At 38.9% G+C, this 13,122-nt stretch overlaps 2 protein-coding genes across 3 annotated transcripts in view; both read left to right on the forward strand.

Moving 5' to 3' along the window:
* FAM241B (family with sequence similarity 241 member B) overlaps positions 1–13,122 on the forward strand; it is a 223,850-nt gene that overhangs the window by 96,034 nt on the left and 114,694 nt on the right. The window lies entirely within an intron of this gene.
* TSPAN15 (tetraspanin 15) overlaps positions 1–13,122 on the forward strand; it is a 40,958-nt gene that overhangs the window by 16,162 nt on the left and 11,674 nt on the right. The window contains exons 3-5 of the mRNA XM_026672826.2: positions 2,468–2,542; positions 7,853–7,948; positions 9,671–9,787. Coding sequence (XP_026528611.2) covers positions 2,468–2,542; positions 7,853–7,948; positions 9,671–9,787 — 288 coding nt within the window. The remainder of the gene's footprint in view (positions 1–2,467; positions 2,543–7,852; positions 7,949–9,670; positions 9,788–13,122) is intronic.

Genomic DNA, 13,122 nt, shown 5'->3' on the forward strand with positions numbered 1-13,122 from the left:
TGAGGCATCCGTTCCACGGGCTGATAGTTTGACACCCCTGGTCTACATCTTTCGTAGAAATTAAGCAAATCTGAGCAAGAGTCTTTTATTCTTTCATGCTAAAATCTTGTTCACTTCCTTAACAAAATTATTTTGATGTAAATTATTTGTTTTCTTATTGATAATTTAAATTTAAATGAAATATTTTTGAATTTAATTATGTTATAGTGCCAATTAACCATTTATGACTAGAACTGTTATTAACATTTTGTTAGCCTAGTGGCTGAGATCAGAATTAGAACTGAATAAGTGTAATAGTAACCTTATTAACTGCATGATGATGATGATTTTAAAAATCCAGAAATCTCTTTTAATAAAGACATAATTTGAAATGGAAATTATAGGATGAGAATTTGTTGTTTCAATACATGTTTCAGGCATAAGGAAAAACCTGATTAGTACTTATGAAACTTTTGACCTGTGGAAACAAATTTGTGGTGATTTTTGCAATCTTATACATATTGTAATCATCAGACATGTTTGTAATCAAGTAGTACAAACCTGGGAAAGTCTGTTGTACATAATTAGATGCAGCTGGTGTTTAAAAATTAAATTTGTAATAGTTTTGAGAATATGTAATTATGTAAAACATACTTAGCTTTTTTGAGACATTAGTGTTTAGAATCTAGAAAAAAAATTGAGCAGAGAATTTGATGGAAAAGGTGAATGGATGTTGTTCCTTATCCACTGGTTTCCATCAGCCTTGTGTTTTACCACATAAGAGCAATAAAACCTCTGTAAAGGAATTGCGGTACTATGTACAAATCATCCTTATTAAAAAATGTCAAATATTCCACTCATCTATATTTCCAACATAATGCCACTTCCTGTCATTTATTTCTTGAGAGAAGGCTTTTCCCAATCTTTGTTGTTTTGCTGTTTGTTTCCAAATATGTTTTACCTTGAGTGAGTGACAGGAAATGGCTGTTTTCTTTAGAATCCTTCAAAATACAATTATTTCATTGCTAGGATATTAAAAAAGGCCGCCAAGGAGCCCATCTTTTCAGGAAACACAAGAACAGAATGTCCTGTGGTGGGTGCTTTAAAAAAAAAAATCATCAGTCTGGTTTTGAGAGAGCTACATTGTTGGTAAATTGAGATAAGGAGGACAAAGGGTTTCGGCTTGATAAATATAGTTTGTACTCTTGTGTATATATTCAGAGCTGCTATTCTGCTGCTGTTCAAGACAGGAAAACTGTCAGGACTTGCAAAACCTTTTTATAAATAAGAATTGAGAATTTGTTGGGAATTTGTACACAAAATAAGAGGAACAGCAGTGATATTTCCTTGCAAACAAGAAATGAAGGTAGTTTTTGACTTATGACCACAATTGGGACCAGAACTTCTGTCACTCATTGCCATGGTCATTACGTGAGTCATCATGTGACCACACCTGTCACTGTTTTGCACACTTACAACCATTGCAGCATCGCCAGTTTCCGTTTAATTTAACTCTTGTATTTGTATAATTGTCCTGAGGCGAGTTGATCTGCAGTGAGCTGGCTGTGGCAAGTTACGGTATCTCACTTTTTGCCTGGAACAGTGTGTTTCTATATGAGATTGGGAAAAGGGTAACTTTTCTCCTGCAGCTTTCTCAACTGAGTAACTTAGAGCAAAAACCTTCCCCAAGGCATGGCTAAAGTCTAGGGCTGTGGGCAATGTTTGGACAAAAACGTCAAAATAGTGGCTGTAGTGGTGCAATCAAAGCTCTGCCTGACTCACACAAACACACATGATGAACATAGAAACCAAGTCGAGCTTCAGCCATACATTACAGCAGTGATCCCCAACCTTTTTACGCCGTGGCCCGGTATCCCCAACCTTTTTTATGGCGCGGCCCGGTACCGGCATTAGCTGGGCGCCGCCATCTTTTTGATGAAAAAGTGCTTCCGATGATTCACGGTGAGGCGAGTTTCTACCGAAAGCTCACCGCTGCCGCCATCTTTTTGATAAACGTGCTTCGGTGAGCTTCACCGGAAAAGCTCACCGGAAGCGCTGGCGCGCCATCTTTTGATAAACGTGCTTCGTGAGCTTTCTTCACGAGCGCTTTCTTTTGATGAACCGGAAAGCGGCGCTCCGCCATCTTTTGATGAAACGTTCTGAGCCGGAAAAGCTCACCGGAAGCACTTTTCATCAAAAAAAGATGGCGGTGCCCAGCAAGCCAGTGGCCCGGTAGGACTTGTTCCTGGACCGGTACCGGTCCGCGGACCGGTGGTTGGGGACTCCTGCATTACAGCCATCATCCTGTCTTTTTGACCATACCCTGCAGACATTCTCTGTGAGAATTTAAATACACTAAACTAATCTCTACTTGTTCTGAAAGTTATTCTAATTAAATACTGTAAAAGTAAACATTCATCATTTCAGAGCTAAGACTTTTGGGTTGTACTAGTTTTATGTAATTTTTTTTAAAATCCTTCTTTTGCAGTTTATGTACATTTTGGGCTTTTGTTTGCTCATTGAACTAGTTGGTGGAATTACAGCCTTAATTTTCCGAAATAAGGTAAGAAAATGATTTGCCAAATTAACCAGTTAAAGTTAAATTAGAAAAGAGTCCGGATTCTGCATAACTAATATATTAACATTATTAATTAAATTGAATGTATGTATATTATTAACAAAAATATTGTGAGAAATGTCTGCAGTGAAGACCAATTTAGTTTAAATTAAATTAAAATTGTAATTAAAATTTAATAATTAAAATGTACTTAATTAAAAACTAAGTGTCTGAAGTAAGATGATATGTAGTTATGGTCAAGTTATAGAAGAACATGCCAGTTGCAGGGGTCGATTATATTTGGCTCTGAGAAAGCACGTCATAAACTGTATTTTGACATTTATTCTGCAAACCAAGCATATTTTTTTTCATTTTGTACAATTTATTCTGCAATGTTTATTACTTTGCTTTTGATGTTATCTCAACCAGAGTAGTTTTCATTAATTTTCTGGCTTTCTGACATATTTTTAACTACCTTGATAACCATGAAGTCTAGAAAAATTAATTTCTTTGGAGTTGGAGCCATCTAATACAATATCCTGTGTGCCTTCCTGCAAGCATCTGTTTACTCATTTGGCTTTCTCCCTTGCACAATCTTTAACTCTTTAGAATATTTTCACTCTGGAAATTTTGAGCTTTGAAAATTATTATTATATAGTTGATAGTATTTCCATGTATTAAAATAGTGATGGATTTGTTGCATCAGTGAAATATTGATGATTGGGTATCATAAATGTGTCTTTTCTCTAATGTAGTTTTTAAAAGGCTGACAGCTTTCAAAATTAAAATTAATGCCTGAAACCTCTGATAACGAGCCCAAAACTGAAATGCCCCTAGGAAGCCTATAAATATTTACATTGTTTTAAAAAGACTTAGGCAGGTAAAGGTCTATATCAGTGGTTCCCAAACTTTTTCAGTCCACCGCCCCCTTGGTGCTACAAACTCATCCTCAATGCCCCCCACCCAGGGGCGGGATTCAAATTTCTGTGGGCATGGCCTAGTTTGAGGGTGTGGTTTGCTGGTCATGTGATTGGGTGGGTGTGGCTTGCTGGTCACATGACTGGGTGGGCGTGGTTTGCTGGTCACATGACTGGTGGTGTGGCTTGCTGGTCACGTGACTGGTGGTGTGGCTTGCTGGTCACGTGACTGGTGGTGTGGCTTGCTGGTCACGTGACTGGGTGAGTGTGGTTTGGTGACTGGCAAACCAAATACAAGTGGTCCTCACTTAACGGCCGGTTGCTTAGCAAGTGTTCTAATTTATGACTGGCCTCCCCAGAACTACTTGACCTGTTTTTGGAGTTTTGACAGCCATGCACACACATATACACATACTCCCTTCCAACCCTGCTGGAGCTGGTCATTGGACTAGAATCAGCAAAGCATCTCTGATTAGATTCTAGTGAATAAAATCTAATCAGAGATGCTTTGCTGATTCTTGTTGATTTGTTTTATTTGTATTTCTTTATTTTATGTTGCTGAATTGCATTGACATGTGTGTCCCTTCTTGTGCACAACCCAGAAGCTTTTGTGATTCTTTGGAGCAAAAATTACCAACCTCTGGCTTTGCTCTACTTTTCAAACATGCCGGCACTGCCGCGTTCTAGGTGCTGGCCCCGCAGGTCCACCCCATTGAGCCCGCTGCACTGGAGGGACCTGCCCAAGCAAGTCCAAGCGGAGCGGTGCACCAAATCAATGGGGTGAACCTGGGAGAGGGAAAGAGAGAGAGAGAAAAGAGAGAAGGAAAAAAAGAAAGAGAAAAGGGAAAGAAAGAAAAAGGGACAAAGAAGGGGGGCATGGAGGGATGGAGGAGGGAGGGGGAGAGAGGGAGAGAGAAAAGAGAGAAGGAAAAAAAGAAAGAGAAAAGGGAAAGAAAGAAAAAGGGACAAAGAAGGGGGGGCATGGAGGGATGGAGGGGGAGGGGGAGAGAGAGAGAGAGAGAGAGAGAGACCTGATGCATCAGATTGAAATGAGGCCTAGTTTAGAGGCCCTTATCCATATTGAAACATCTTTGCTAGCATCTTTGGCAGCATATTGAAACATCTTTGGCTTCTATTAATTAAAGGTTTTGTGGATGAAACATGGCCAAGACTATCAGGAAGCTCTCACATTTTATTGAGGCTTTAAACAGGATCCATTGGACCAGATCTCCACCCTAAAAAATTACTTTCCCCCAATGTATTACAGTGCCAATTCTGAAGAAGGCAAAATCAAAATGTACTGGTAAATTACAAGGAGAACACACACACACACACACCCTTCTAACCCTGCTGGAGCAGGTGATTGGACTAGAATAGATATTTCATTATCTTTCTCCTCCCTCCCTCCCTCCCTCTTTCTTTCTTTTTCTTTCTGTCCCTTCCTTTCACCCCACCCCTCTTTCCTTGTCCCTTTTTCTTTATTTCTTTTTCTTTCTGTCCCTTCCATCCCTCTTCTTTCTTTGTCCCTTTTTCTTTCTTTCCCTTTTCTCTTTCTCTTCTTCCTTCTCTCTTTCTCTCTCTCTCTCTCTGTTTCCTCTCTCCTTCCCTCTCTCAGGCTCACCCCATTGACTTTGTGCACTGCTCTGTTCGGACTTGCTTGGGCAGGTGCCTCTGGTGCAAGGGGCTCAATTGGGTGGAACACGGCGGCGGGAAGATGTTTGAAAAGGAGAGCAAAGCCACTCTGGCTTTGCTCTCCTATTCCCAACGCTGAGTTCGGGGCGCCGTCCCACTGCCCTGAACATGGCGGCAGGATATTTGAAAAGGAGAGCAAAGCCACTCTGGAGAGCAAAGCCACTATTCCCAATGCTGCGAACACGGCGGCGGGATGTTTGAAAAGGAGAGCAAAGCCACTATGGCCTTGCTCTCCTTTCCCAACGCTGCGTTCGTGGGTGGAGCTCCTTGCACCAGAGTGTGCAAGTCAATGGGATGATCCTGTGGGGCCTTGTCTTGAATGCGGCGGCACCGGCATTTTTTCTCACCCCGAATTGTGCCCTGCCGCTCACCTCCAGTGCCCCCCCCCTGCTGCCTCTTAGCGCCCCCCTGCCGGCCCCCTTGCCTCTCAGTGCCCCCCTAAGGCATCCCACTGCCCCCAGGGGGCGGTACCGCCCACTTTGGGAACCACTGGTCTATATGTTACCCATGGTATGAAAAACCCATGGTATTTCATTATACTTCAGGGATTTTCCTGATGTAATATGTGTGCAATAATATAGAAACAATAGGGGTCAAGGATATATTGCCATATTACCATGCCCCCTTCTCTGCGGAGCCACACCACAGCTAACCCACCACCAGAGTTTATGCTTGGTGGGCCCTTCACCGGCACTCCTCCCCTGGCAATGGACTAACTACTAGCATTCCTGCCCCACCTCCTTTTCCTGGCTGATTCACTGCAGGATGTTTGTCCTTGGGCAATTCACTGTGTGGGACACCTAAATGCACCTCCCGGTGGTCGAGTGAGGCAGGTGGGAATTACAGCAGTTGCTGGATGGGGCAACCGGCTGCGTGGCATCTCCAGCCAAGGGCCCTTTGAAGTGGCAAAGAGGGGCCGGAAGCAGGACAGCTCCCTCCCACCTAGCCTGACCCTCTTCTGTAGAGCTGAGTAATTCCCAACTTTGGCCAGCAACTCCAGCCCCACTGCCATCTGCTGCTTCCATTTGGTCTGCAGGTTGAAGACAGTTTGGCTTGCCTGAATGTTACATTCAGGCCTTTCCCTTAAAGAAGCGCAGATGCAGCAAAGTTACTGCATGGCTGATGGGTCTTAAAGCAGAATATAGTACAGCTATGGCTGGGGGAGAGATCGGTGGGCCCAAGTGGGACACCCGAGGATGCAGAAGGAACTGTCACTTGAAAAACCACGGGGAAAGATTGGCAAAATTCGGAGAGTAGAAGTCATGATTGCCCACCCTTGTTCTAGATAAACTAGCAGGATGGAAACTGGCTGCAAGACATCTAGCTGGAAAATGAGAAATCATAAGGGAAGTAGGACACTTCCAGGTCTACCTCACAGATTATCTTCAGGTTGCATTACCACCATTATTGAAAATTTTCGCTTTGTAACCATATTCCATGAAACACAGTGAAATAGAGGGAAAACAGTACAGTTGGAATACTTGGAGAATTAAATCCCTCTAATAGAAGTAGATGAGTTGTTTATTTAGATGTTTATTTAGATCCTGAATATGAAATGAATAACAAAAATTATTGCATAATAATATCATCTGGAAGATCTCAAAAGAAACCATCACTTTGTAGTAATTATAGTTTTTAGTAGTTTTAATTTGCTTGTTTATGCCCTTGAGTGAGCGTTGATTCCTGTCTAATATGTGGATAAGTTCTTTTTTGTGGATAAGCAGTTTTTCTGGCAAGGTTTTTTTTTTTTTCCCCAGAAGTGATTTGCCATTACTTGCTTCCTAAAGCTGAGAGACTGACTGGTCCTAGGGCACTTGGCCTTGTGGCTAAGGCAGGACTAGAATTTCCAGTCTCCTGTTTTTTTTAGTCTGGTATTTTTAACCACTTTACCAAACTAGCTCTTTGTCTGGTAGGAATAATTCATGATTTTTCTACAGCTTGGTCAAGCTGATTTGGCAAATCATTTATTTGCTTACACAATTTACTGGTTGATTTCTGTTAATAATTTATTCAATTAAATTTAATATAATGTCATTTTTCTAAGATGAAGGCAAGTGACATAACAGTTTAATAAATAAATTTAATTTTGTTAGAAAAATAGAAACTTTACCACTTGTTAAAAAACACATTAAGCTCCTCTCCCTTAATATCTTTCATTTGTAGCTTCGCTGATTAATTATTTCATTAAAATAGTTTCTAATTGATTTCATATCAGAGCCAGGCAGCTTTTAAATTGCGCTATTGTACAATATTATTGTTTCTTTTGCTTCTCTACAGAGCAAGCAGGGGTGGGAAGGGGTAGGAAGGTGGTCAAAACGGTCATAATGGAAGCTGCAACCATGTGGCCTGCCCTTGTTGATGTTTGATCAAAATATTTGGTCACAGGGATTGATCATATGGTTATGGCTACCATATTAACTTTGTGACACCCTGTCAATTACAAAATAGGGAAGAGATCAGGAGGCACATAAACAGAGGTGTTTGGGGAGGGCAAATGATGAAAACAAGGTTGTGCTGTTGCATTGTAAACTCCACCCCTTTTGTATCTATCACACATAGGAAAGGGCTGGAGCTTGGGTTATTTCGATGAGAAAGTACAATTTTACAGAGGCTTCCAAGAAGCCGTGTTGTCAACTACAGTACTCAGCTTTCTATGAGTATATGCTGACCCATTTTTCTTTCACTTCTTTTTTTTTTCCTTTTAAAGACAATTGAGTTTTTAAATGAAAATATCGGAAGAGGGATTCAGAATTACTACGATGACTTGGACTTCAAAAACATTATGGATTTTGTTCAAAAGGAGGTTTGTTTTTCAGTATCAACTCAATCTTGCCCAAACTGCTATAGATTCATTAATATTCTAGCAGTTGACAATATATTTTCCCCTGTAGTGCCTTCAAAATTGCCAGAATTTCAGGAGAGACATGCTAGATTTTGTGATTTGGCGATTGCACACAGAGTCTCAAAAATAATTTCAGTTTAAAAATGCATTGTACTATGGTGTACATTCAGAAAAATAAAATTAATTTGATAGTAAAGTATTTAAAAGCTTTTGTGGAAATCTGCCAGAACTGCAGGCCATTTCTGCTGCTTCCATGAGCAACTTCCATTGAACATAATAAAATTAATGGGTGACATCCAGTTGATTGCAAACAGAAGCCATCTATCAGCAGAAAGAGAAAGAAACATTATTTTCTCTAGTTCCTTCTAACCATGATAATCTCTATTAGTTTATGTTAGTCTTGACTCACATACACCAGATTTCATCTCTGATGTATAACATCAGTTATAAAACTTGGGTGCTTGTATGGCTTTCTTCGTTGCAATATATAGTTTATATTTAACTATTTATAGCTTTCCCACTGATTTTGATAACTCTAGTCTGTAGCTATATAGAGAAAATTCTTCATTAGCCTTTCTAGTGCCACTGCTCTAGAAATAGTGGATGGACAGGAAGTCCTTTCTCGGATGAGGTAAGAAAAGGGATAACTGGAAATTTCCCTTCTCTATTTCAATGCAATGCTGTAGAAATAATATATTAGATATTAATATGTCTGTAAGAGTGACACATTGCCATAATAAAATTATGACATGATAAAATTATGATAAAAGACTATCAAAGAATGGAGATTTATTTTTTAATCATTTACACTACAGTATTACAAGTTACAGCATAATTATAAACATATTTGATCTGAAATAAGCCCCACTGAATTCAGTAGAATGAAAGCCTGGATGGAGTTGAATGTTTTGATCAATAAGAAGTTTGTTGAAACCTGAAACTCTTAGTGAAGGAAATAGGCTGTTAAAATTCTCATGAACTTGTGAATCCCTTATGATCGTATAGATACATTGGAACACAAGCTGAATGGAATGAATGTGAGGTGTGGAGGAGCAGTGATATTTTTATTATAATTTATTATATTACGATATTATAATATTGTTTTAAACATAATTAAATTAAATTACAATGGCAATCTTCTTTATTTGGAACAAAAAATAAATTGAATGTATACAATTTTACTTCTTTCCAACTCTCACATTTTTTTCTGTATTTATGCTAGGATTCAAATATGCATTGGGATTTTCAAAGATCTTTAAAAAAATGTAACCATTTAATTTTTTTACATTTCTTTATGTTTGACCTTAATGCTGTTATTTTTAAAATTCAAACTAACTCACATCCTTCATAATTCAACAAATGTCTTCTTGCCTACTGGTGTACATGTACACAGATATAGGCAACATACCCACAATATACTCCTTAATCACTAACCTTTGAGGTATACAATAGTTTGGGATTTGACTGAAATCTAGTCAGATCAAATCTTAAGGCCTTATTTCCCTATAGAATCTTTTCCAAAACTGTTTTTTGAATATTATTGCTTATCACATGCTACAGTATATAACCACTGTTAACAGGTATTTTTTTTTCCTTGACTGGACTATGATTTCTAAATGAGGAATACTTGCATTCTGCAATGATACTAAGTATGCTACTTTATAATATCCCTTTCTCTTAAAGTTCAAGTGTTGTGGTGGAGAAGATTTTAAAGACTGGTCAAAAAATCAGTATCATGATTGCTCTGCTCCAGGACCGTTAGCCTGTGGAGTCCCATACTCTTGTTGTGTTGCAAATAAGGTAAAAACAATGCATTATTCTCAATTAATTGGGAAGCTTTTTTAGTGTTTGTCACATTGTGTAAAATCAGTAGTTTTTCTCTAAAAGCTAAGCTTGTCAACAAAAAGAATCATCTGTGGAAACATTTATAATAAAGGTGCAGAGAAGAGCAACAAAGATATAAAGGGTCCGGAGGCTAAATCATATGATGATGAACAATTGAAGGAACTAGGTATGTCTAGTCTAATAAGGAGGACTAAGGGAGATATGGCAGCAGTCTTCAAGTCCTTGAGGGACTGTCACAGACATGAGGGAGTTGATTTATTCTTCAAAGTACCTAGTAATGGATAGAAGATCATTAAAGAGAAAGCTAACCTAGAACTAAGGAGAAATTTCCTGACAGTGAGAACAATTAATCAGTGGAATGGTTTACCTCTGGAAATTGTGGGTACTCCATTACTGGATGTTTTCAAGAAGGGATTGGAAAGCCATCTCTCTGGAATGGAAGTTGGACAAGGAAAACCTTCAAGGTCCTTCCCAACTCTGTTGTTCTATATTCTGTGTTCTATCAATCAATTTGTTTGATGTGAATCAGTTTGATACATGGTACTATTTAAAAGGCTAAGAAGGCAGAAGTTATAATGGGTGACTTTGGGTTGGTTACGCTCTCTTAGCCCAGATGGTACTGGCAGACTGGTTCCACAAATGTTGCCAAGAAACATTTATGCATGTAGTTGCTAGAAATCTAGACTGACTCGAAGAATTACAACACACAAAGATTGTATGAAACAAATAGAAAGAAAACACAATTCACTGTTATATAGAAATAGCTTTATGGATGTTAGGAACATAGATTCTAAATAAAATTTCCCTAATGAGAATTTGAATAAATAGGATAAATCTAAAAAGAAATCTTTTTACTAGACTACACATGAATAAATCTAAAAACAAATTAATTTATTTGTATTGGGCTATTTTACTGATAAAGAAAAAAATTGCTTTATTAAAAATATTTTTGAAGCTAGTGAAGAGCCAGATTTTTTTCCTTCCAGCATGTCATTGGGGCTTATTATATGACACAACTCTTTTTGTGACAGTCATAAATGCACTATGAAATATGGCTTTTTAAAGGCCATACAATTTTAATAATAAATTCATATCCAGAATATGTATTATTACAGTTTATGAACAGAAGTAAATCTGGGTTCAGTAATGTTAAGTTTATAGTAATTTAGCTCTAGGCAATAGTTTTTGGAGATAAACTATCTGTAATGCTCTGATACAATTATCAATAAGAAAAATGTAAACAGTCTATTATCAGATAATACCAATACCAATGTGAGGGTAATACCTACTGTGTGTTTTTCAAATACCTTCAGAAGGATAAAAATAGCAATGTTCTACTTATAAAATTGACATTATAAACACCTATAATAATACTCCGGAACATCTTTTCAAAGCTGTCTTGTATTATACACATTTATCTGAAAGATGCCACACCACTACTCTAAAAATAAATCAAGCCAAATAAATATTAACTGTTTGACATAGTTACCAAAAGTAGCTTGGCTTTTTCACTGGAAAAATACAAATGTGAGCAGCAGTTATTCATTTACTCTATGGTCATGGAAAAATATAATTAATATGGGAGGTTGGTGTCTTTATTTTTGGGCAAGTTTCGTGGAATAGATAAGATCTGGATAATAGGCTTTGCCACTTCGGTGAAAATCTGTTGGGATAGTGTAAACAAAGGCTTTTCAAGCCCGGGAAATCTTGCCAGATCAAAAAAGCTGACTTTTTTGCTATCTATAATAGTGTACTTATCAGGCCTAGGGAAGGATGTGGCATGACTCAAGTCCATTTGCAGGGCTGTCAAACTGATGGCCCGCGGGCTGGATGCATCGCATCATTGTTTGCAAAGGCAAACAATGATGCGATACGCGATCGAGTTTGACACCTGTGCTCCAGCATAAGACATTTGATTTTGCATCATTATCCTGGGACACGTATATTTGCCAACGTTCAACTAAGTACAGTAGAGCTATGAAATAGCAGACACAGGATAAAGCTGAGTATGACTCAGTCCAGATCCTTTCCCACACCTTAACAAATAGAAATCTAAGGGCCAATGTTTGCAAAATTAAAGGTTGGCTGTGCTCTAGGCTAATGCTAAAGATACATTACTTTATCTGGATGCTTGTATTGCTGGGTTAAGTTTGACTAACGGACTTGCAGACTTACCATTAAGCATAAAAGGGCGGGAATGCAAATAATCCTAACACTATTCTTAATAAGTCCTATTTTGTAGGTATTCATTGTGGTAAGTAGAGTAGAAAAAAATACATGGAAGTTAGCAGATGGTTGGCATCTTAAATGTCTCATGCTGCTTGTCAAAACCTTATGACACTTTTAGTTTTCTTTTAATACTTTGATCTTTGTACAGGTAGGCATACATAAGAAATACAGGTAGAAATACAGACTTAACAACCATAACTGAGCCCTAAATTTCTGTTGCTAAGTGAGACAGTTATTAAATGAATTTTGCGCCATTTTACGATCTTCGTTGCCACATTTGTTAAGTGAATCATTGCAGTTGTCACGTTAGTAACACAGTTGTTAAGTGATCCAGTCTTCCCCATTGGCTTTGCATGTCAGAAGGTTGCAAAAGGTTGCATTGACTCAGGGCACCGTCATAAATATGAACCAGTTGCCAAGCATCCAGATTTTGCTTATATGACCATGGGATGTTGTAACAGTTTTAAGTATGGAAAACGGTCATAAGTCACTTTTTTCAGTGCCATTGTAATTTTCTATTTATAAATGAATGGTTATATCAGTGGTGGCTTAACCTTTTTGGGCTCCTGGGCCAAAAATTGTGTGCGCGCTCACATGCCAGCACCCAGAAGGCAATGTGCATGCCCCCCATGCCCCCTCACGCCCACTTTGCATGCATGCGCAACCCTCCCCACGCTGCCGCCTCACCTGCATTGTGCCTCCCAGAGGCTCGAGAACAGCTTCTGCAGCTGATTTTTGGCCTGTTTGAGGCCTTTTTCGGCCTCCCAGAGGCTGGAGAACAGCTTCTGCAGCCTTTGCAGGCCGAAAAATAGGCCTGTTTTGTCACTTCCGGCCTGCAAAGGCTGCAGAAGCTGTCCTCAAGCCTCTGGGAGGCCGAAAATCAGCTGGGAGGCCGTGCATGCTCAATGAGGTAAGTTTACCTGTGGCACGCATGCCATAGATTCGCCATCATGGGATTATATGTCAAGGACTACCTGTAAGAATAGCTAATCTTGGCATTAATCTGTTTATTCAGCTGCCTGATCGATATACTGGGAGCTAAATTTTAAAAGCCTTGTGGT

Source organism: Notechis scutatus, chromosome 4 (assembly GCF_049901735.1).
Source record: "Notechis scutatus isolate UNSWTSFEM ecotype Mainland chromosome 4, rNotScu1.2, whole genome shotgun sequence".
NCBI classification, from domain to species: Eukaryota; Metazoa; Chordata; class Lepidosauria; order Squamata; family Elapidae; genus Notechis; species Notechis scutatus.